The sequence below is a fragment of the Anolis carolinensis genome, unplaced genomic scaffold (genome assembly GCF_035594765.1).
Source record: "Anolis carolinensis isolate JA03-04 unplaced genomic scaffold, rAnoCar3.1.pri scaffold_9, whole genome shotgun sequence".
NCBI lineage: Eukaryota > Metazoa > Chordata > Lepidosauria > Squamata > Dactyloidae > Anolis > Anolis carolinensis.
Window position 1 is genome coordinate 25,718,931 of NW_026943820.1, and position 24,675 is coordinate 25,743,605.

Below are 24,675 nucleotides of genomic sequence, written 5' to 3' on the forward strand. Positions count from 1 at the left end.
GTAGATTAATAGGTACCGCTCCGGTGGGAAGGTTAACTGTGCTCCATGCAGTTATGCCGGCCACATGACCTTGGAGGTGTCTATGGACAACGCCGGCTCTTCGGCTTAGAAATGGAGATGAGCACCAACCCCCAGAGTCGGTCACGACTGGACTTAACACCAGGGGAAACCTTTACCTTTACCTATAATTCCCCAAAAGCAAGGTGACTTGTCCTCAAATGTCCCGAAGTTTGGTCCAGGTCCGTGCTTCATGTGGGACACAGTGGTCTGTGGAAGTTGGAGTTGAATAGGGTGAAGGTACTGCAAATCCCATCATACATGGTTCATTCTCCCCCAAATCACGCCAGGACATGCAGTCGGTCATGGAGGGTCTGTCTGTGAAATGTGGTCCAGGGATATGGAGGACTCAGTGGTCATTTGAAGTCGGATACAAAGCGGGAGAAAGTGCTGCGTATCCTATCATCTGTAGTCCATATTCGGCTTATACTGGAGTCAATGTTTTCCCAGTTTTTTGTGGTAAAATTAGGTCTCTCGGCTTGTATTCGGGTCGGCTTATACTCGAGTATATACGGTACGTTATGATTTTACAAATTAAGCACCAAAATATCCTGTTTTACAACAAACGGACAGGAAAAGCAGTTCAATACACGGTAATGTTATGTAGTAATTACTGTATTTACGAATTTAGCATCAAAACATTGCAATGTATTAAGAGGAAAAAAAATAAACATAGAAATAGAGGTAAAAAAAAACCAAAAAAAGGGGGGGGGAGAAAAAGAGAGAGAGAAAAAACAAAACAAAAAAGGGGGTGTACTTCCCATCTTGGTTTCAGAGTTGTCTCTTTCATTAATTGTGTCTTTATGTATTCTGGGTTTTTTTTGGGGGGGGGGGGTTCCTCTTGATACTTTCCCACTTTTCTATTGATATATTGTTCCACCACTTTCAATGTATTATGTTTCACTATAAAATAAAAAATTATTCACTAAAAACAAACAAACATTGCAATGTATTGAAAACATTGACTACAAAAACATTGGCTACTAACAAATTGACTACAAATAAAGATAGAATTGCATAAAATGTACGTACAGTAATAACATTGTCAGAAATTAAATGTGTAAAAAGTTCAGTCCTTGCTGCCTAGAGAAACAGCTGTGGATCTGGGTGGGAGGCAGACTGTGTTGGATAATCCAGAATGTTGGATAAGCGAATGTTGGATAAGTGAGACTCTACTGTATTATTATTATTATTATTATTATTATTATTATTATTATTATTATTACAAGATAGATATGCTGGATTTCATATCACAAAATCACAAGTCGAATACTTCCCAAGTGTCTAGGACTGTGTGATGTATTTTCGGATGATGCGTGCAGATCCCAGCAGGGTGGCCTTTTGCTGTTGGCAGATCATAATTTTGTCAATGTCTATTGTTTCCAAATGCCGACTGAGATCTTTTGGCATGGCACCCAGTGTGCCCATCACCACCGGGACCACCTGCACTGGTTTCTGCCAGAGTCTTTGAAGTTCAATCTTGAGGTCCTGATAGCGGCTGAGTTTTTCCTGTTGTTTTTCGTCAGTGCGACTGTCACCTGGGATGGCAACATCAATGATCCAAAACTTTTTCTTTTCCACAACTGTGATGTCTGGTGTGTTGTGTTCCAGAACTTTGTCAGTCTGGATTCGGAAGTCCCACAGTATTTTTGCGTGCTCATTTTCCAATACTTTTGCAGGTTTGTGATCCCACCAGTTCTTTGCTGCTGGGAGGTGGTACTTGAGGCATAAGTTCCAATGAATCATTTGGGCCACATAGTTGTGCCTCTGCTTGTAGTCTGTCTGTGCGATTTTCTTACAGCAGCTGAGGATATGATCAATGGTTTCGTCGGTTTCCTTGCACAGTCTGCATTTTGGGTCATCAGCTGATTTTTTGATCTTGGCCTTAATTGCATTTGTCCTGATGGCTTGCTCCTGGGCTGCAAGGAACAAGCCTTCTGTCTCATTCTTCAGGGTCCCATTCATGAGACATAGCCAGGTCTTCTCTTTATCAGCTTTGGCTTATTATTATTATTATTATTATCATAGAATCATAGAATTGTAGAGTTGGAAGAGACCTCATGGGCCATCCAGTCCAACCCCCTGCAAGAAGCAGGAAAATCTCATTAATAATAATATAATAATAATTCATTATTATTATTATTATTATTATTATTATTATTATTATTATTATTTGTTTGCCAGAAGGTCATGGGGGACCTTGTCAAAGGAAAGCCTTCCTGAAATCCAGATACGCTACACCCACGGCATTTCCTGTATCTACCCAGCTTGTAACGCTGTCAAAAAAAAGGGATCATATGAGTCTGGCATGACTTGTTTGTGATAAAGCCATGTTGATTATTAGCGATGACTGCATTCATTTCTAAATGTTTGCAGACCGCTTCCTTAATAATCTTTTCCAGAATCTTGTCTGATATTGATGTGCGGCTGACCTGACGATAATTGTTTGGTTGTCCTTTTCCCCTCTCCAATGTCTCTATATGACACACATCACATACCATAAAACTTCAACTTAGGGGTTTTCCTCCCATTCCAGCACAGATTTACTCTCAGTCCTCTTTGCAGATTTAATAATTAATTGGAACTATGGGGTTGCTGTATGTTTTCCGGGCTGTATGGCCATGTTCCAGAAGTATTCTCTCCTGACGTTTCGCCCACATCTATGGCAGGCATTCTCAGTCCCACTACCTTGCCCTCCCAATGGCAACAGGCAACCTTAATTTAAAGATTAATGGCCTTGGTTCGCACCACTGGTATTGTGATGAAAATGAAACTGACTTTGGGAGACTTACAAGGTTTATTGAACTGTAATTAAAAGTCATAGGTGAGTGTTTAGATTTAAGTTTTTTGCATGGGCACCCCTCGCGTTTTTTAAATATTGTTTCATATGTATGAATCTGATGAAATAATGCAACAAGCAAGGCACAAAAGACTTTTCTGCACAGCCCTATTAACTAAATAGAACAGCCATCCTTCGCAAATAAAGGAGCAGCACTATCAGGTTGTGATTCTTTTATTCCCACATAGTGGAAGTGTAATTTCCTCCCCACATACACCCGAAAGTTTGTATATACACTCAAATGGTATAAAAGCCAACCGGACGGTATCGGGTACTACCCAAAAGTCCTTTAAAAAAAGAGATACACATTTCAACAGTAGTTTGGAGTGTTGTAATATTCAAGAGAGGACAGTTCACAAGAATTGCCATGTCCATACGGCGAAGTGAAATAACGTAGTTGCTGTTGTTGCAGGGACTGTGTTTTGGAGTCTCCAACGAGCCAGTGCTTTACTGCAGTTTGTAGCAGGCTAAACTCTGTATACGTGGAAGCTGTGATACACATTCAAGAGGCTAGTCGAATGAAGGGCTGCAAACTCCATCTGTCATGTATAAACAGAATAAGCCAGGGTGCAAAAGATTGAAAACAATTCTTTTTGAATTTTCCACAAATCTCAGAAGACATAAATATGTAGTATACCAATTTCCCAACATATGCATCAGACTGTGAATAGGTCTATTACAAAGTACTGAAAACGAACATATGCCAACTTCACCTTTTCCTCAAAATCACAGTAGTTTAACGGCATCCACCAGAATGTACACAGAATAAACTCAGGCATCAGCTTATATAGTTCCTTTGCTTAAAAGGCTATGCAACACCGTATTTTAATTTGTTATCTAGATGGCCGTGTCAAAGCCTGAGACTAGCCATGCAAAAACACCTGTGGAAAGAAATATTATGAACGAAGCCCTTCTGGTCTTTGGACTCAGCAAAGCCATTTATTGAATGTGAATTAAGTCCTTTCAGGTGCAAAGGAGCAGACAGGTTCAAGGCAGCAGCGTGCAAAGGGACAAAAAGGGACGTCCCATCCCAGCGAAAGCAGCAAATCTTTGGGATGGAGACAGGAGGCACATGGAGCTCAATGCATCACTGTCAAGAGGCTGTCTTTTGGGAACAGCTTTAAAATGAGTCATTGGACTGCTGTGAGTTTTTCGGACTGTATAGCCATGTTCCAGTAGCATTCCTTCCTGATGTTTCGCCTGCATCTGTGGCTGGCATCCTCAGAAGTTCTGTTGGCAGTGAGGCAAGGGGAGTGTGTGTATATATCTGTGGAATCTCCTGTTTCTGAGTGGTTTTCTTTATTTACTGCCTTGATTAAGGTGTTTTTCAAAATACCGGTAAGCCGATTTTGTTCATTTTCATTGTTTCCTATTATTTGAGAACACAGACATTCTAGACCACTCTGACAACTGTCGTGTCAGATAACTCAGAGAAGGCGTTGACATCCACAAACACAGGAATAACTTCAGCATAAAGGAAGAAACCATGAAAATGCACAAAGTCTGGTTACAAGTATTTAAAAAACCAGAATCAAGACAGTAAATAAAGAATGTCACTCAGAAACAGAAAAAAAAACCCCGACAACAAACAACCATGTGTCAGTACACTTCCCAAACAGAGGATGCCTCCAGGCAACAACAGGAATAACTTCAACAGAAAGGAAGAAACCATGAAAATAAACAAAATCTGGTTACCATTATTAAAAAAAAAACCCAGAATCAAGACAGTAAATAATGAACATCACTCAGAAACAGAAAACCCCCTGACAACAAACAACCATGTGTCAGTTAACTCTTCCCAAACAGAGGATGCCGCCAGGCAACAACAGCCAGGCCACCTCTATGCAAATACCCTCACTGATTGACATTGCAGCCATGAAGCTCTATGCTATTAAAGCTTGCTAACTGCAACATTCACACTTGCTTTAAATATGCCAGGGTTCTTTCTCCCATCCTGGACATTCCACAGATATATATAAACTCCACTTGCCTCTGAAGATGCCATTAGCCACAAATGTCAGGAGAGAATGCTGCTGGAACATGGCCACTGCCCGAAAAACTCACAGCAACCCAGTGATTCCGGCCTTGAAAGCCTTCGACAACACGAAGTGAATCATTGTTACACACGCTCTTTGAAATTGGCCCTGCCAATTCAAACTATTATCCCCACCACACGTGGGGATAACCACATTGGAAAGGAAATGTTAAAAAGGGACAAGGTGGCTTTTGTAACAACAAGTAACATACACAATTTGAATCACACACACAAACACACAATATTTTTTTCAAGGCCAAGTTTAAATATGCAAATAATCTTTCCCACTTGCATAGTGTAACCTTTTCTCACTTCTTTGCACCAAAGCGGCATGCGCAAATTCTTTGTTCATGAACTCGGCACATAAGAGCATGAAGCAAAGGATTCCTGCACATCTCTTTTGTTTATTTCTCCATTTACTAAACTGGCTAATTCTGGGCATTATACTGAAAAGCAGTTCTGCGGTGTAAAACATTTGATGGTTACCATTGGCCCATTATATTTCCAGGTTCGACGTTTGCAGATCTGATGAATAACTTTTCTCTAGGAATGTCAGGCATGGGCAAACATCAGCCTTCCAAGTGTTTTGGACTTCAACTCCCACAATTCCTGCGGCCAGAAAGTGTGGAAGCTGAAGTCCAAAACACCTGAAGGGCCAAACTTTGCCAATACCTGACTTAGGTCCTTCGGTGTAGCAGAACTGTTGTTATAAAGTTGGAGAAATTATTGTTAAATTCCAATACTTGTAAATTCCAATAGTTCGGAACTGAGCATTTGCTGCCATCCTGCCTGGTTCCCTGAAATCCACTCAATTTGATACCTGAGTGCTTGTCCTAAGATACTCTTTGTTTCATGGCTGAAAAGTATTTATTGTTTTTAGATGCGAACCGTGAGTTCTATATGCCTGAGAAGACTGGCCTTATACAAAAAAAAGAAATAAAAAATAAAAAATAAAATCCCCGAGATCATGACACAGTATGATCTGGCAAGAATCTCAGTCCGATAAGAAGTCCAAAATTCAGTGATGCCTCCAGTCCTCTTTATGGAGACTTGATTTCTCATTTTTCATTGAAATTATCCATTTCTGTCAAAACGGAGTAGCAAAGCAGTTGAGTGGCTCGTGTGACAGAACCTGCAGAAGAGATCAAACACAAGCAGAAATGGACCATTACCAGTACATTGCCAAGACTACAGGCAGTCCACAAGTTATGAACAAGATCTATTCTTTAGGTTTATTCTCATGTAGAATTTGTATGTAAGTCGGAGCAAGGACATTTTTAAGTGTAACTCTATACAATAGAGTTCCGGTTATCTGACTTCCGCTTATCCGACACACCGTATTATCCGATTTGCTGGCGTCTCACTTCTCCTACAAACTAGTACCCTCCAGAAATGTACTAGAAATCCCATCATTCCCAGTCAAGTGGATAGTGATGGGAACCATAGTCCAATGTACCTGGAGGGCACTAGATTTGGCTCGGGCTGATCTACATACATCCCAACAAAGCATCACAAGTACCAAGAAAGTTGGGTATTCTGTTGTTCTTTTAGTAAACACAGCCACTAATGCGCTGATATGAAACAGAACTGATAAATCATGAATTGTGCCTGGAAGAATGCACAATATGGGCGCATAGATCTTTCATTATAGATATTGTAACAAAATTCATATGGGAAATATTCTTTCTATAAACTATGGTTTATATTTAGTTCTGAATGAATCTATCTATCTATCTATCTGTGCTAGTACGGCTGTACCAAAAGCTCCAACTTTATTTTCTTTCTGCTAATGTTTGCAGTCATAGGGCAGGCCGCCTGTCCATCATCATTAAGTTTGGTTCCGCCCTTGTTCAGGGCTCTGGGAGGGAAGGAGCCATTTTTAAGTCAGTCTCACTTAAGGAAGCTATGCTATAGGACGTAGGCCAGCTCGTCCCGTAGAAAAGCTTCATATCTCAAGAACATCCGGGGATATAGAACATCCGAGGAATCAGAAACAGAAATTCCAGGGGAAAGGTCCCAAAGGTTCTGGCTAAGAGCTCACAGCCCCTCAGCCTCACAGCTCCTGAGGGAAACAGCCCTAAAGTTTCCAAAGAAACCTCGGAAAGGGAACAGTACCACAGATCCACAGAACCCCAGCTGAAACATCTGCAAGCCTTGGTTGGTAGGTCCACTCGATACCCAGACGCATTTGGAATTGGTAGTGGGTCCCACATCAGCTAGGCCCATATGATAGGCAGCCTGGGAGAGGTTATAAGGGGTTTTTCTTCTTATAGAGAAAGCACAGTAATCCAAAGCCAATTGTCTGTCCCCTGGGGACAAGACTGAAAAGGCCAACAGTTTATTAAGGAAACCTTGAAGTGTTATTTGACTCTTTGAAGATTTATTATTTGTTCAATAATAAATACTTTGTTATCTCATTAAAGTCTCAAAGGATTATCCTTTTCAGGAAAATCCTCAAGAACCTCTCTTTGAGGCGCCCTGGCTTCCCCCGCTGGGCATAAAGTATATGTCCTATACAAAGACAATCGTTACAGGCTACTGTACTGAACATAAACACCCTTTCCCATGAGATGCAGTTCTTTCTGAATAGCAATGATTTGTAAATATTCTACAGAGTTCTAAGTCTTTATGGCTGCCTCGACAAAATACTGTTTTTAACAGTACTATTTTTGGGTTCATCATATAGCCACACAAACAGGGTCTGCAACTGCAATTTATGTGCACATTGTTGTATTTTTCATTTGGTAATGGAAGCCCTCGAAAATGTTCTTACCTATGATTTTGCTGACAAAAGGAGGTCTTTTGGAAGCAGGCAAGGAGACTCCCATGAAGTAGACTGGGATCCCAGAGAGTGCAATGCCGATGCCGATCAGGGAGTTAATGGTGTCGCTATAGAGTGGCACAACCACCAGAAAAATTGAGCACATACAGAAGACTATGGGGAAAAACAGGCTCAACTGTAAGAGAGGAAAGGTGTACACTGAATGAGTAATTCGGATGAAGAATCACCACTTTTGCTCTAGCGTAAGCTTATGATTCCTCTCCAGAAGCCATTTCTTTCATAAATAGGACTGAGATTCAGAGTATAGAGCTAATCTCGGCAGGTAGGTTTACATTTTGATAGGCAGTCCTTGTACTGAATGTCAAATTGACAGAACTGAGTATACAGTATAACCAAATAGGTTTGCACTTTGCAAAGGCACATCACCGTTGTGGGATGGGTTCGTGAAGTCATGTATAGTTTCCAAATCACGATGTCCCTGAACCACTGCAAACTGGATAAGTGTCCCAGAAGCAAGCAAAAATACAGCGGAGTCCTTTCATAGCATAAACATGCTTCAAGACATCTATCAGTATTTGACCTTATCTACACACATTGTTTAATAAACTCAAAGATTTGGGTTTTCATCCAAAATATCTGGAGGCTTTAATCTTCACTGTTGTAATGTATACAAATATACAATCAGGATTCACAGATTCGATTTTCTTTTCTTGTATTTGCAAACAATCAGAGTCATCAGATAGTCACATACAACATAGGCAGATACTCACACTGAGTCACACAGGAGAGAGAAAGATGGATTTTTACTCTCACCTTGAGGGGCCGGTGCCGATTTGGTTGTTTCCAGCGGAGGTAGAGTTGCCCAGCAATTGACAGTCCCACAAAGAACCAATAGCTGAAGCTGAAGTAGTTTATAAGCTGGAAGACATCTTCTACAGTCAAGTATATGAGGGTCATAGTACACTGGAAGACAACAGAATGCCATGAAAATCTCCAAGAGTGATTTCCCCCAATATCTGTGTTGTTAGCCTTTAATTGCATTTATTGTGTGTTGCAATATCATCTCTTTGAAATCAGAAGCCTTAAGGGCTCTACGGAACATAGTTTGAGAACCCTAGTCTACAGTATTGCCCAGTATTGCCTTTATTTGTAAAAAAAATTAAATTCCTAAAAATCAGATTCCTAAAAATTCAGATTTTTTTCCTGAAACTTGGAAGGAATGATGCCTTACTCCTGTTTTGTGGCTGTGGAAAAATTCCGCAGGATAGCTCTTTTGTTTTTTTTAAAATGACATTTTATTAGTAGAAACTTTAACAAATTCCTAAAAATCAGTGGATAACTGAAACATTCTAAAATTTTGCTAGCTCACAAATCTGACCTACAAATGTGGTAAGTATAGTCTCAATAGCCAAAAAAATGACGGAAAGACGGGCCTCGCAAATTTCCCCATTGGCATCAATAGACTGAATTTTCCCAGAACAAAAACAGAACTTTGTATTTTGAATTACAGATCAAACTTCCCCTCCCAAATCTCCCAATTTTCCCCAAAAACAGAACAGTATTGTAGATCAGCCTGAGACTGATGGGTTCACTGATGTTTTAGAGAGGATTGTGGGATTGCCTGTGGGATTTTCGGGGGCATGAAGTGATGAAGATTTACGTAAGTCAAGGGAATGATCCTTTTGTCTGTGAGAAAGTTGACTGTGAAAATGCAGGCCTTCAAGGTCAGGCCAAGCAGCCAGAGACATTAGATAAGGAAGAGTCCAGCGGAGAATTGCGTGGTACGGAAGGACCTGGAAATTAACACAGGCCTTCGTTTACAGATCAGAGCAGACAACAGACATTGCGTGGGAAAGCTGGGGAGAGATTTCAGGGGAGACAAAATGCTTTCATGGGCGGCTTTTAATTGGCAAGATGTTTAATTTCAAGTTAGTTCAGGCAACGTAGCGTTTGGAGTAAGAAGCTAGGCCTAAGTTCCTGTTTCAATCAATCCCAAGCTTTGGATTTTTGCAAAATAACTTCTACAGATAACTCACATTGAAAAGTAGGGCTGGGACAGGTGTAAACCTCCCTATATGGATCATAGATAAGAGATCTGGCAAGTGACCCTCCCGGGATCCTACAAAGAACAACCTGCAAAAGAGAGATGAAAGTTAGTTAAATCGCATGTATTCTGAAACTAAGAATTGCACCCAAGGTGTCTCTCCATAAACTGGACTTTACAGGCCAATGAAGACTCCACCACAGACATCAGAAGAGTGGCAAGACCATGAACAATCTATGAGAGGAAAGACAAAGATCCACCCAAAGGAAAATTATTCTTACCATACAACAAGGGAACCACTGACCGCATAGGGAGCTGAGGAAGAAACACAACCTACTAACTATCAACAGACCCACTCAGAAAATCCAACAAATTCTACATTCAGCAAAGGACAAGAGGGATCCTTTCACCTCTGTAGGACTCTACCATATACCATGCAGCTGTGGACAAGTCTACATAGGGAGGAACAAACACAGCATTTCCCAGACACAAATCAAGGAATATGGAAGGCTCTGCAGACTAATTCAACCCCAGAAGTCAGCCATAGCAGAGCACTTGATGAACCCATCTGGACACAGAATATTATTTGAGAACACAGAAATGCTGGACCAGTCTAATAATTACCATGTCAGAATACACAGAAATGCCACTGAAATCCACAAGCATATCAACAATTTCAACAGAAAGGAGGAAACCATGAAAACGAACAAAATCTGGCTACCAGTTTTGAAAAACTAAAAAAAAAACAGGACAGTAAATAAAGAACAACTTTCTGAAAACAGGGGGATTCTAGGCATGAAACAACCAGGGCCAGTTAACACTTCCCAACAAAGGATTCCCCCTGGCAGGAAGCAGCCAGGCCTTGAAGCTGAAAGACCATTCAATGCTAATCAAAGTGGTCACTTGCAACATTCACATTTGCCTCAAGCGGACAAGAGTTATTTCTCCCACCTTGGACATTATTCCACAGATATATAAACCCCACTTGCTTAGTTTCCAACAGACCGCACAACCTCTGAGGATGCCTGCCATAGATGTGGGCGAAACGTCAGGAGAGAATGCTTCTGGAGCATGGCCATACAGCTTGGAAAACTCACAGCAACCCACTGTCTCTCCATAATTTATTTTATGAACAAGGCAAGGCTATTTTTGTCTGATTACAAGCAATTGCTAAGTGAGTCCATGATGACTAGAGGCTTCCTACAGATCTGAGAGGTTTTCATGAATCATACAATCCAAATATCACTTTGTCTTTCTTCTATATCAAAAGGATTGTGCGATGTATGATACCATGCATTTGTTCTGTTGGATTCGCAGAAATTGTTAGATGTTAGAGAGATGGACAATACGCTTGAAAATCAAAGGGATCTTAGATTTGGCTTTCTTTGTCTTGTTCCATACTTCCAAATCTGTTTGCTGTATTCATTGTTGTCTTCTCAGTCCCTAAACCTTTTATTTTGTCCTCTAAAAATTCTTTGCAAAATAATCCTGAACACTTTAGACATTTAACTTTGCATCCAGGACAGAATCAGTCCTAAGCAAACACAAACAGGTTTGTGCAGAAGGCACAAACATATGTGAAAAGTGTTAGGTAGAAAAACGCTGTATTAGATAGGAATGTATTGCATGTACCCCTGTGGGAAAAATACAGTTCACAGCACAGTCCACAATAAGGGTAAAAAAAATAGGGATGTAATCTTAGACGGACAGCTGAGTTATTTCCTCCTTGGAGGGAGAAATGGGAGTAGCTAAAATGTGCACTTCCTCTTTGCTATGGTTGTGAGTATCTCTGTATACTGATAGCAGACCTGTAAATAGTTGTACGTAGCAACAACTGAAGAATAAACCCCCAAAAGAGTTTGGATAAAAGCCAGAGCTCAAGTGTGCTTATTAAAGTAGTGAGCTACTATACAAGGTCGGAGGCTGGGCTATAAAATTTCTGCTAACTGTGATCAAGACTCTGCAGTGTTTTGGATCAGAATTGCTTGGCTTTGAGACAGTCCGTCCCATTGCACAGTTGGAGGAGGTGGCCATGAGAGAAGAAATTCACGTGGTGTTGTGTGTGTTTACTTTTCAATAACCAAATGACAAAAAAGCAGGTAAGACTTAGGCAAAAATATGAAAAATAAATTGTGTGACCCATCTAGTTTGTTATCAAAATACTATAAAGAATTGATTTGTTTCTTGAACAGAACTCAGAACAAAACCAGAAGGCAAAATACTGAAACCGGGTATATACAGATCATGTTAATGTGGGATTTGTGTATTGGTAGTGTTTAAATGAATTTTGTGTCTTGTATGTATTGCATACTGATTGCATCATCCAGAGTGTACTATAGTCTGGAAAGAGTTAATTACTGAGAAGCTGTGATGACCTTGATGTGTGGCTGGAACTGGGGAGTGTCCAGACACAAGTGTTTGTGCATTACTGATTACATCTGTTCTGTTCTGTCTGCCTAGAGTGAGAGTCCTGTGTCTATTGTCTGCAAGTCTGTTTGTCTTGTACAGTAAAACTTTGTATATAGTTTTACCAAAGTCTCTGGATGTCATTTCGTTCTGCGTCCCACTGACTCCAACTACTGCTGCGCTGCTATTACTCTGACAGATCAAATGCACAAAGACAGAATTTATGTTTTGATTCCTTTCCTCTCTGTTGGAAAGTTGCCTTCTTGAGCACGATGCGCTGAAATTAGAAATGCTTTACCTGGATGATGCTAAAATAGATGCATTGAGTCCACCAAAACAGGACAGGGCCACTGCAATTGGAATTGTCCAGCTGAAAATGCCAAATACCTGGTCCGCAAAGGTCTGGTTAAGGAAAAGAGAGGAAAGGTGGAAAATTATTAATTAATTATTATTAACGCACCCAAACAAAGAAAGATACTGTCTCTGCAAAAGGTTAATGTTCAAGACATCTCCAGTCAGTAGGATTGACTCAGCAAATTAGCAGAGTTTCTGGAAAACATTTCTGTCTGGTTTAAAGTTCAGGTCAGGTCAAATTGAATTTCAGAGGTAAACTCAATTTGATTTGACATTCAGAAAGCCTTGAGTACAAAAGAATTAGAAACACACATTATAAACTATATTGCTGTATGATTCAGCTTCTCCATGTAAGCAACATACTGAATTGAAAATGATATAAAACTTGTAATAAACTGGCTCCAGGAGAAGATTAAATTAAATGGCATAAAGCTTGGCATTTTGGTGTTTAACATAAGGAAAGAGCAACTTGCTTGTCTGAAGCCTACACCGAGGTATATATTCACTCCGAATATTTTTCATAGTTGCTTATTTTTATTATGGTCTTTATTTTACTTTATTATTATTATTATTATTATTATTATTATTATTATTATTATTATTATTATTAGTATGACACAGCAAAGAAGATAGATATGCTGGATTTCGTTTCAGTACACAACCTCAGAGGTTGTGATGTACCTCACAACCTCTGAGCATGCCTGCCATAGATGTGGGTGAAACATCAGGAGAGAATGCTTCTGGAACATGGCCATACAGCCAAGTAAACACACAACAACCCTATGACTCTGGCCATGAAAGCCTTCGAGAACAAAAAGCACAAAGCACTCCCAACAGATGGCCATCCAGCCTTTGTAATAAATAATAATAATAACACAACACAACACACCAGACATCACAGTTGTGGAAAAGAAAAAGGTTTGGATCATTGATGTTGCCATCCCAGGTGACAGTCGCATTGACGAAAAACAACAGGAAAAACTCAGCCGCTCTCAGGGCCTCAAGATTGAACTTCAAAGACTCTGGCAGAAACCAGTGCACGTGGTCCCGGTGGTGATGGGCACACTGGGTGCCGTGCCAAAAGATCTCAGCCGGCATTTGGAAACAATAGACATTGACAAAATCACGATCTGCCAACTGCAAAAGGCCACCCTACTGGGATCTGCGCGCATCATCCGAAAATACATCACACAGTCCTAGACACTTGGGAAGTGTTCGACTTGTGATTTTGTGATATAAAATCCAGCATATCTATCTTGTTTGCTGTGTCATAATAAAATAATAATAATAATAATAATAATAATAATAATAATAGTGGCATTTCGTCCATCACAACAGGAGAAAACCACTATCATGGGAATGGTTGATTTCATAAAAGCCAAAGCCCCTTCCTAGGAAGCTTGAAGCGCAAGAAGCAATTTGTATCATTTACAACATGTTTGACAAGTCCAGGAATCCAATGTTTCCTGAACTGTGACCAGAAAGTCCTTAGAAACAAAGTAAGTGGATTAATAAAGAAATCGGATGGCCCAATAGCTCTTCCAATTAGAGAGATTAGAAATAACCACGTACATCTGCTAAATCCGCTGTAACGGCCGGTGAAACCACTAGACAGGCATTAATGAAATGGGAAAGATGGGGAGTGATGCCAGGAGCTTCCAGCTGGGTATTTAAACCCAAAACATTCACATTCGTGATGCTATTAGCAGATTAATCTCAGGAGAGAGATCTAATTACCGCGAAAATGTAAAACACTCATTGTGAGACATAACAAACTGGGATCACTCTCTTAAATTAAAGCACTTCATTTTGTATATTATGCTTCTGGTTTCCCTGCAGTATTGGAATTGTTAATATATCCTATATAAGTAGAGGAGTTACAGTATTTCAAAATGAGATGAGGCAGGAATTGCAAAATCTCCCAGATAGAACAGATCGAAGTAAGTTCAGCCGCTGGTGCAACGAAGATTAAGAATATGAGTTCTGATTTAGATAGTTCCCAGATTTAAATTCTACTTAAATTGCAATATGTAACAAAATGTGGTAAATTTTCTGTTCCTGGTTTGAAACTATGAATGTTTGGTTTAATTGTGCAGTATGGTAGAGTCTCACTTCTCCAACCTTCGCTCATCCAACATTCTGTATTATCCAACACAGTCTCCCTTTTAGTAGTCAATGTTTTCAATACAATGCAATGTTTTGGTGCTAAATTTGTAAATACAGTAATTACTACATAATGTTACCAAGTATTGAACTGCTTTTTCTGTTGATTTGTTGTAAAACATGATGTTTTGGTGTTTAATTTGTAAAATCATAACATAATTTGATGTTTTCCTTAATCCCTCTTTATTATCCAACATTTTCGCTTATCTAACGTTCTGCCGGCCCGTTTATGTTGGATAAGCAAGACTCAACTGTATATAACGTTACAGTGTATTGAACTGTTTTTTTTTTTTGTCGATTTGTTGTGAAACATGTTTTGCTGCTTAATTTGTAAAATCATAACGTAATTTGACGTTGAATAGGCTTTTTCTCAATACCTCCTTATTATCCAACATTTTTGCTTACCCAATGTTCTGCTGGCCTGTTTATGTTGGATAAGTCAGACATTACTGTATTTACTTTGAAAGTAGTTGTTATACTCCAGAAACCTTTTTGTGCCCTAGACTATGCTGAATTGGTTGCCACTCTATGAAAAATTCATTGAAAAACTATTGCAAAATGTGCTGTGTGGTGTCCAAGAAAAACAAAGTTTTTTGCAGTTAAATAAACTGTTCCCATATTTTTTATGATATAACCCATTGGGAAATGACATTTATAACCCAGGAACAAAATCGTGATGCATAGTGTTATACACAATATGCGATGTTTTCTTGAACTCTTATAGCTCGCATCTTCAATTTATTTCCAGTTTTTAAGGCCCTATCTTCACTGCCATATAAAATCCAGATTATCTGCTTTGAACTGGTTTATATGGCAATGTAGATTAATATAAGAGACAGGCTTAGCACAGCAGGCTAAACTTCTGAGCTACAGAATAATCTTGCCGCTTGAAAAGTTAGTTTGAGCCCAGGTCGGGGTGAGCACCTGCCGTTAGCCCCAGCTCACCTGCCCACCTACCAGGTCGAAAGTAGAAATGTGAGTAGATAAATAGGTACTGCTTTCAGTAGGGAGGTAATAAAGATATCCTTAAGGACATCAATCAGAGGAAAGCTCCTCGGCATGGAAGATGGAGCGACAGCACCCCGCCTTCAAGATGCCGGAAATAAGATAGGAAAAACTGCCTTTACCTCTGTTTGTGTTGTCTGTCCTTGTTAATTGTATAATTGGCATTGAATGTTTGCTGTATATGTGTTCTGTAAGCCACTCTGATTCCCCTTCAGGGTGAGAAGGGAAGGGTATAAATAGTAATACTGTAAATAAATACATAAATAAATAAATATAATCCAGTTCAAAGCAGATAATGTGGATTATCTGATTTGATAATCTGGATTTTATGGCAGTGAAGAAGGGGCCTGAGCCTCTGCAAGGGACAGATGTTCAAGGCTCACCCATTAGGAAACATTTCTTTGGGAGATGTAAACGAGCAGTCAAAAGTCAGCCAAAATCATGAAATGTGGCCCAAGTTCTACAACACATAGAAACTGAATGATCAGATTAACAAAAAGGCCACACAAATTGCCCAGAAAGAGAAATGCAAAACCCAAAACACAAAGAGGCAATACTACTCGATCTGCACTTGCAGAAATGCCCTTCACTCTCTCTCTCGTGCACTTTCAAACTTCCGATTAAGTTGTATATTCAGGTGGTGTCCCCATAGACCATATGAAATAAAAGCGCTGTCCGTTGCAGAAATGAAAATACAATGCAACTCTCTGTGCGTTATATTGATTTTTAGGCCAAAAGCCTGAGAACGTACAGAGGTCTCCAGACTTACCACAGCCACGGCATCGCTGGAGAGCACGGCATTAATATCCAGCACTGTATAGTAAGCGATATTGGTCAAGATGTAGATAATGGTCACAATCGGCATAGAAACAGCAATCGCTAGAGGCAGGTTCCTGGGTGAACAAGAGCAAGGCAGGTAAACTTAGAAACACTTACAGGTCAAAGTCAAAGCATGTACATTTGACTATTTGGGCCACAAAAGGCCGTTGCTAGGTGAAGTGGCCCTCTGTGATGTCACAAGACTGCCTGTTGCTAAGTGAAGTGGCTCTCCGTGATGTCACAAGATTGGCTGTTGCTAGCTGAAGTGGCCCTCTGTGATATCACAGGATTTGCTGTTGCTAGGTGAAGTGGCCCTCTGTGATATCACAGGATTTGCTGTTGCTAGGTGAAGTGGCCCTCTGTGATATCACAGGATTTGCTGTTGCTAAGTGAAGTGGCCCTCTGTAATATCACAGGATTGGCTGTTGCTAGGTGAAGTGGCCCTCTGTGATGACACAGATTGGCTGTTGCTAGGTGAGGTGGCTCTCCGTGATATCACAAGATTGGCTGTTGCTAAGTGAAGTGGCTCTCTGTGATGTCACAGGACAGCCTGTTGCTAAGTGAAGTGGCTCTCTGTGATGTCACAAGATTGCCTGTTGCTAGGTGAAGTGGCCCTCTGATGTCACGGGACTGGCTGTTGCTAGGTGAAGTGGCCCTTTGTGATATCACAGGATTTGCTGTTGCTAGGTGAAGTGGCCCTCTGTGATGTCACAGGATTTGCTGTCGCTAGGTGAAGCGGCTCTCTGTGATGTCATTGGGAAATGCGATATGTGTATGAGGGGAAAGGAGGAAGGAAGCCAAGAGTGATAAAGTATACTGATTTAAACCTCATTTAAACAAAATGGATCTCCATCAGAACAAGCAAATTGAGAAAATGTTATATTCAGAGTCCAGGTGATAGCCCTAATGAGTTTCACAAAACATACCTCTCTGGGTTTTTGATTTCTTCCGTTACAAAATTGAGGGTGTCCCAACCTGAGTACGAGAACAAGGCAGAATAAAGTGCGAGAGAAATGCCCCCGAGGTTCCACGACGATCCCTCAAAGGAGTCCTGAAAGTGTTGAGAGTATCCTGCGGGCAAAAGAAAAGCAGACAAATAAATAAACTTAACTAGATCAAAGGAATATAGTCGTCCCTCCATGTCCACAGATTCTGCAGCCAGGGATTCAACAATCTATTGCTTGAAAAACCATGATTTTGCAACTTTATATCAAGGGTTACCAGTTTACTACATTATATATAACTAGCTGTGCCTGGCCACGCGTTGCTGTGGCAAAGTATGGTGGTATGGGAAATAAAGTATTGAGGTATTGCTGGTAGTTAAGATAAAAGGTAAAGGTTTTACCTTACATTAAGTCCATTATAAATGGGTTATATAGCTGTGTGGAAGGGCCTTGAGTCTACACTGCCATATAATCCAGTGCAAATCAGATAATCGTATTTTATAGGCAGTGTGGAAGAGGCCTAAGTGAGGCCTAACTCTGCCTGTCCCCTGGGCTGAATGGGTTGCTAGGAGACCAAGTGGGCGGAGCTTAGCCTTCTAACTGGCAGCAATTGGACAAAAACAATTATTCCTCTCCCTCTAATTAGGACTTTATTTTTCTTTTTGTTGTATGAACGTAGAGGCATGGATGAGGGGTTGTGCTGCCAAGTTTAGTGTTTCTGGGATGTGTAGTTTTGTTGTTTTGTCCTAGGCCAAAATTTTATTACCCTTTTATATATACAGTAGAGTCTCACTTATCCAACATAAACGGGCCGGCAGAATGTTGGATAAGTGAATATGTTGGATAATAAGGAGGAATTAAGGAAAAGCCTATTAAGCATCAAATTAAATTATGATTTTACAAATTAAGCACCCAAACATCATATTATACAACACATTTGACAGAAAAAGTAGTTCAATACGCAGTAATGCAATGTAGTAATTACTGTATTTACGAATTTAGCACCAAAATATCACGATATATTGAAAACATCGACTACAAAAATGCGTTGGATAATCCAGAACGTTGGATAAGCGAGTGTTGGATAAGTGAGACTCTACTGTATATAGATAGATGGATCTCGAGTATCCATGGGGGTCCTGGAAATAAGGCTGGATCTACATTGCCATATAACCCAGTTCAAAGCAGATAATCTGGATTTTATATAGCAGTGTAGAAAGGGCCTTAATCTCATTTGGGATTTTGAAGCATTTGTGACAGTACTAGAAATTTACTTTTAATAAAGATGAATATAATGAACTATTGTAGCCATTCAAAGCTGAGCAGTCATGAAAGCCTTTGGCAACACAGTCTATTTTTTCCTTTCACTATTTACATTACTTTGCTTCCTCCAAAAGCATGGCAACAAAGTTATAACAGATATCATGAGCAAGACTCATGTTGCCAGAACATACAGTATTCCTTTTTGTTATGCCTGTATATTATTCTGCAAAGGGCTGCTACAAGGAGAAAACATCATATGATCCTTTTCTAAAACAGAAGGTAGAAATGACATTTTAAAAGAAGAAAAAAAACTGCATTTTCAGCACAGTGGAAACGTGGGCTTCCTATTTTCTCAAGTCAGCATATCAAGAAAGCGTCCAAAACAAACAGGAATCAAATAGCTTTTCCCTTTGAAAAATAAAAAAGGAAAAACCCCAGATAAATTGACAATAGCAACGATAATATAACTCTAAGGGAAAACAAATCCGCAGGCCCAGCTGTTCAATGAATAATAAAACAAGTAAAGAAATAGAAAAGGAGAAAGTGTCGATCTTTGCACGAAGCTAAAATCTCGCCAACGCTCTCCAAATTGTAGCCATACAAATTGCCCTTCAAATGCTGTTAATAGTTGGCCAAGAGGTCAAATTAGTATTAAAAGAAAAGTAGCCCATTTTAAAGTAGCCTATACATGTGCCCAAAGGCATTGCAGTCCACTAGTTTTGTAACCCCAAAGCATAGAAAATGAGTCCAAAGTGTGCCAGTCAAAGTACAATGTCCAGCAGTGAAGGATAAAAATAAAGCCATCTTAAAACATCGTCTCTGGAGTTTTTTCCCCTCTCTCCAGAAACCTACAAAATATCAGAAGTGTACATTTGAGGTAATAATTTTCACAGGCTCATGGTAAATAATCCCTTTGTTGAACTGCATAACTTAAATACAAAGCAAGATTATTAACTGCACAAACAACAAGCAACTAAATGTTCCCAAGGCTTAGTCACAGGACACATGATGAACAAGTAAAACTGAACTGGTTTGGTCTAGTTAGTACCAGAATGGGAAAACTACTTGGGAACTATTAGTTAACTACCTTACATTCTTTGAAGTTAAGTTCTTATGATTTGATAGAGTATTTTTGCAAATGTATGTATGCTTAAGGCCAAAAGTTGGAGGACATCTTGTTTTTCTTTCCAATACAATACAGAAATACCTATCCTGTTTCCCCGAAAATAAGACTTCTCCTGAAAATAAGACCTGGTAGAGGTTTTGCTGATTTGCTAAATATAAGGCCTTCCCTGAAAGTAAGACCTAGCAAAGTTTTGGTTTGGAAGCATGTAAAATGTAACGGTGGGATTTCAATTATTGGTAAACAACTTTCACCCCTTTTTCGCCAAAAATCCGGAAGATTTACAAGAGGAACTCAGACAACTAGATCGACTCTCAAAATCAGGAGGACTGAAAATGAACTTGAAGAAAATGAAATGCATGAAAAATTAGCCGTGTATCCAGGGCTGCGTGGCTATAAACAGATATGAAATCGAGGAAATGACTTAATATGTGTATCTTGAATAACAAGTACAGTCAAATAATTTGGCAAATGGTAAATGGGAAGACGCAAGGCTGCTTGGATGGCTTTTAATCGAAACCGGACAGTGCTAACAAATGATAAGCTGTCAATGAAGATATCTTCATCACTGTGAAGTCTTGGCTCTGCCTTTTTCTCTCCTTTGCTATTCATAAGCTTTCCCAATAGTGTAGATACCTCCCGTTGTATTCGTTTTGGGTGGAGCATTAAAAAAAAACCCTAGAAGCCAGCCTTAGTTGGTCTAGTCCATTTGCCGTACATAATTCTCTTACTAAACTCTTCATATTCTGCAGCAGAGATACAGTGTTTTAGAGGCTTGGGCATTGTCTGGTAATCCTAGGCCCAAGCAATTGAAAACAGGCATCCTTAGCACTAAACACTGCATCCAGCCAGTGTCCTTATACCACCAGACACAACAGAAGCCTTTGACCAGCTTAGGCTTCACAAAGAAACAAGATTGAGACTGTTTATGAGCTCCATCTTGTAAGCCATTGTTTTGTATCAGAGGCAAAAGACTTTCAAAGACTCCAGAGAGATGACTGCAACCAGCAAAATCTCTATTTTGTAAAGTATTTTCTTAAACTTTCTTACAATAGTCCTGGATGGAGTTAACCCTTTATTTATCTTACGTTCAGTAAACTCATTTTAGTTATCTTTTCACCTTGCCTAAAGTGCCTCTGTATGTTAAGGGTCTTGATCTTAACAGAAGGTATACAGATAGCCCCCGAGTAAAGCCAGACACTGTAGTTTTTCCCAAAGGCTTGGGAATGCCATCACAAACACTACAGTTATACTGGCAATGTTATATGCATCTGAGGAGGAAAACTGGTGGTGACTCAGGGAGCAATGAAAAAAAGGATGTGTGACGTGACAATAAGAGATAAAGCCAGCAATAAAGAGCTGCATCAAAGAACTGGGGTACGTGACGTGATCAATGAAATATAAGGCAAAAAGAAGATGGGTAGGGCATATGGCACAAACAAAACACAATCAATGGACTTGTTGACTAAAAAACTGGACACCAAGAGGCCACAAGCAGCCTTTGGACAGACCTCGTACTCGACGGGACGAACCAATGGTTAAGCTATTCGGCCAGAAATGGAAAAGAAAAGCACAGGATCATCTATTTTGGCAAATGGTAGATTTGTGTGAAGCCCAAAGGAGTGAACTGATGACAAATCAGATAGAATAATAGAACGATAAATATCTCTTCAAGGAGTTAATTTCCTTTCCGAGGGGAAGATTTCACTCAGTCCCGTTCTTAACTACGTGTCGTTTGTAAGTCATGTATTTGGAATTCAGAGACTGCCTGTATTGTTAATAATCCCCAAGAATACAATGATAAATATCACATTCTCTTGATACATCTGCCCCATGGAGAGAACTCGCTCCACATGTTAGTTCATTTTGAATCGACATAAATCTCCCAACAAACCCCAGGCACGAAGCAGTCAGACTTTGAAGCTGAAAGGCCATTCAATGCTAATCAAGGTGGCCAATTTGCAACATTCACACTTGCCTCAAACAGACAAAAGTTATTTCTACCCTGGACTTTCCACAGATATATAAACCTCGCTTGCCTAGTTTCCAAAAGACCTCACAATCTCTGAGGATGCCTGCCATAGATGTGGGTGAAACGTCAGGAGTGAATGCTTCGGAACATAACCATATAGCTTAGAAAACTCACAGCGACCCAATGTAAACCTTGCTTGCTGTGAGTTTTTCGGATTTTATGGCTGTCTTCAAGCAGTATTTTCTCCTAGTGATTCTGACCAAGAAAGCCTTCGATAATACAGTGTAAACCTTGATAGAAGCATCTCTCAGTCTTACCCTGGCATAATCTAACAACTCCGCTTACGATGATGACAATAAGGGCGAGGACTTTGGCATAAGTGAAGGCGTCTTGCACCCTCGTTCCCCATTTCACGTAGGCACAGTTTATAAACGTTAGGAGACCTGGGAAACAAAAAAAGGGAAGCAAAAAAGGGGAAAAGATTAAAGCAAGTGTTGTTTTTGTTCTGGATATAGTTGAAATACAATAAGGTTTCCCTTGACGTTAAGTCCAGTCGTGTCTGACTCTGAGGGTTGGTGTTCATCTCCATTTCTAAGCCAAAGAGCCGCCATTGTTCGTACACCTCCAAGGTCATGTGGCCATTGGCATGACTGCATGGAACGCCATTACCTTCCCGCCAGAGTGGTACCTATTGATCTACTCACATTGGCATGTTTTCAACTGCTAGGTTGGCAGAAGCTGGGGCTAACAGCGGCTGCTCACTCCGCTCCGGAATTTGAATCTGGGACCTTTCGGTCTGCAGGTTCAGCAGCTCAGTGCTTTAACACACTTCGCCACTGGGGCGAAGTGTGTTAAAGCTCCTTATTATCCAACATTTTTGTGGCGCCATCTATATGTCGAACTGTAACTTGCAAGATTTGAATTGTTGTATCATGCCTGATTTTGCCTTTACCCTGCAAATGTAGTTGGATTAATTGGTTATTTATAGCTATCAATCAATGTTGTTTGCACCAGTTATATTACTCCCTCAGCTCAATTATTTGGCTCCACCCTTTCCTGAAGTGAGTCAGTGTTTCCTTTTTCATTCCACCATCAAGCTTTCTATCAGATGAACGTGAGAGAGGGACTTGGCTCTAAAAGCCCTTGATTAAGTTACCTCTCAGCACCAATTCTGAGGTTCTTACCCTTGAGACTTATGCTTCAGGGCCAACCTGGATGACGTTGAGGAGTCTCAAGCGCCTTCAAATCAGTTCTTTGGCATCAGAGGAAGACTCTGTGTCTTCAAACATAGGCCATTTGGACTGAGGCTGAGGATTGCTCCGGCATTCACAGCCATTGAGAAAGAGGGACCTGGAAAAGCTGCTCAGCTACAAAGCTCCTTGGACTTAAGACAACCAAAGACTGTAATGTATATTTTCCCTTTGAAACTTCCAGCTTATTGGGATAACCTTTTGGGAACAATAAAACCAGTTTTGAGTTATCTACAGTGTTTTGGTCCTTGGGAGTTCCAGTTTCCCTAAAGGAGGGCAAGAAGCAACCCCTGGGGAAAGATGTCATGTCCATGCCTCTTTCGCCAAGAGTTATAGCCCCAGGCACAATTTTATTGGTATATAGCGACGGCACAATTTTCGTTTATCTGATGTTCTGCCAGCCTGTTTATGTTGGATAAGCGAGACTCTACTGTAGATAGTGATTTGTCAGACAGCCTTATGGGGGCTAACATTTTCATCAAATGTGTCATCAGATTTATTTCAAGTCTAACATACTCACGAACACTTCTTTCTAAACTACGTACTCACATATACAAGCGGCTGCAATGAGGCGGCAAGCAGCGTAAGGCGGCTGGCAGGAAGGGAAGACCGGCTGCACAATGTAGTTGGCGAAGGTTATTGCAATAATGGCTTGGCTGGTGGGCTCAATGATCAGGAGCGAGGTCCACAGGCGGATAAAGGCAATGAAGCTCCCAAAGGCCTCTAAGATGTAAGCGTAGCTGGCTCCCGACTTTGTGATCGTGGTTCCCAGTTCAGCATAGCAGAGAGCACCAAAGACAGAAAAAATCCCCCCAATGGCCCAGATCACCAGCGACAATCCGTAGGAAGTGCTGTAGAAAAGGACTCCTTTGGGGGAAACAAAGATCCCGGAACCAATCATGTTTCCGACGATGAGGCTGATCCCGTTCAGGAGGGAGATTTCCTTCTTCAGCTGCATGGCCCCGTGGCTTTCTCGACGTGCTTGTCCGTTGCTGCTGTGGTTGTTCTGGTCAGCCTTGACGGCATGATACTCGGTCAGCGAATTGAGAGCCGAAAAATTATTCCTCTCCTCCATCGCAATATCGGCACGGATCCAGTCGATGCCAATCCTGAACTGCCACAAAAGAAGAAAATACAGTTACCGTATATACTCGAGTATAAGCCGACCCAAATATAAGCCAAGGCAGCTAATTTTACCACAAAAAAACTGGGAAAACATTGACTCCAGTATAAGCCGAGGGTGGTAAATTTCAGAAATAAAAATAGATACCAATAAAATTACATTAATACATCAGTAGGTTAAATGTTTTCGAATATTTACATAAAGCTCAAATTTAAGATAAGACTGTCCAACTCTGATCAAATCATTATTCTCATCTTCTTCAATGTAAGTGTGCTTATGTATCCATTTTAATAATAATAGAGTAAAATAATACATGTAATAATAATAATAATTACAGGAAAATAATACATGTAATAATAGAGTAAAATAATAAATGCAATAATAATAATATCAGAGTGAAATAATAAACATATTATTAATAATAATAAAAATGGAGTAACATAAATGTAATAGTAGCAACAATAATAGAGAAAAATAATAAATGTGCCATATATTC

General features: G+C 40.2%; 1 protein-coding gene across 4 annotated transcripts in view; it reads right to left on the reverse strand.

The window, feature by feature from the left end:
• Window positions 1–5,783: 5,783 nt before the first annotated feature.
• slc7a6 (solute carrier family 7 member 6) overlaps window positions 5,784–24,675 on the reverse strand; it is a 39,438-nt gene continuing 20,546 nt past the window's right edge. For 3 of the 4 annotated variants that reach the window (XM_062961822.1, XM_062961821.1, XM_062961823.1), the window contains 9 exons: window positions 23,606–24,170; window positions 22,124–22,249; window positions 17,431–17,575; window positions 16,455–16,578; window positions 12,462–12,565; window positions 9,750–9,846; window positions 8,527–8,676; window positions 7,705–7,888; window positions 5,784–6,063 (listed from right to left, as the gene is read on the reverse strand). In XM_062961822.1, coding sequence (XP_062817892.1) covers window positions 5,990–6,063; window positions 7,705–7,888; window positions 8,527–8,676; window positions 9,750–9,846; window positions 12,462–12,565; window positions 16,455–16,578; window positions 17,431–17,575; window positions 22,124–22,249; window positions 23,606–24,131 — 1,530 coding nt within the window. In that variant the 5' untranslated portion in view covers window positions 24,132–24,170 and the 3' untranslated portion in view covers window positions 5,784–5,989. The remainder of the gene's footprint in view (window positions 6,064–7,704; window positions 7,889–8,526; window positions 8,677–9,749; window positions 9,847–12,461; window positions 12,566–16,454; window positions 16,579–17,430; window positions 17,576–22,123; window positions 22,250–23,605; window positions 24,171–24,675) is intronic. The other variant, XR_010000586.1, reaches the window with a different exon arrangement.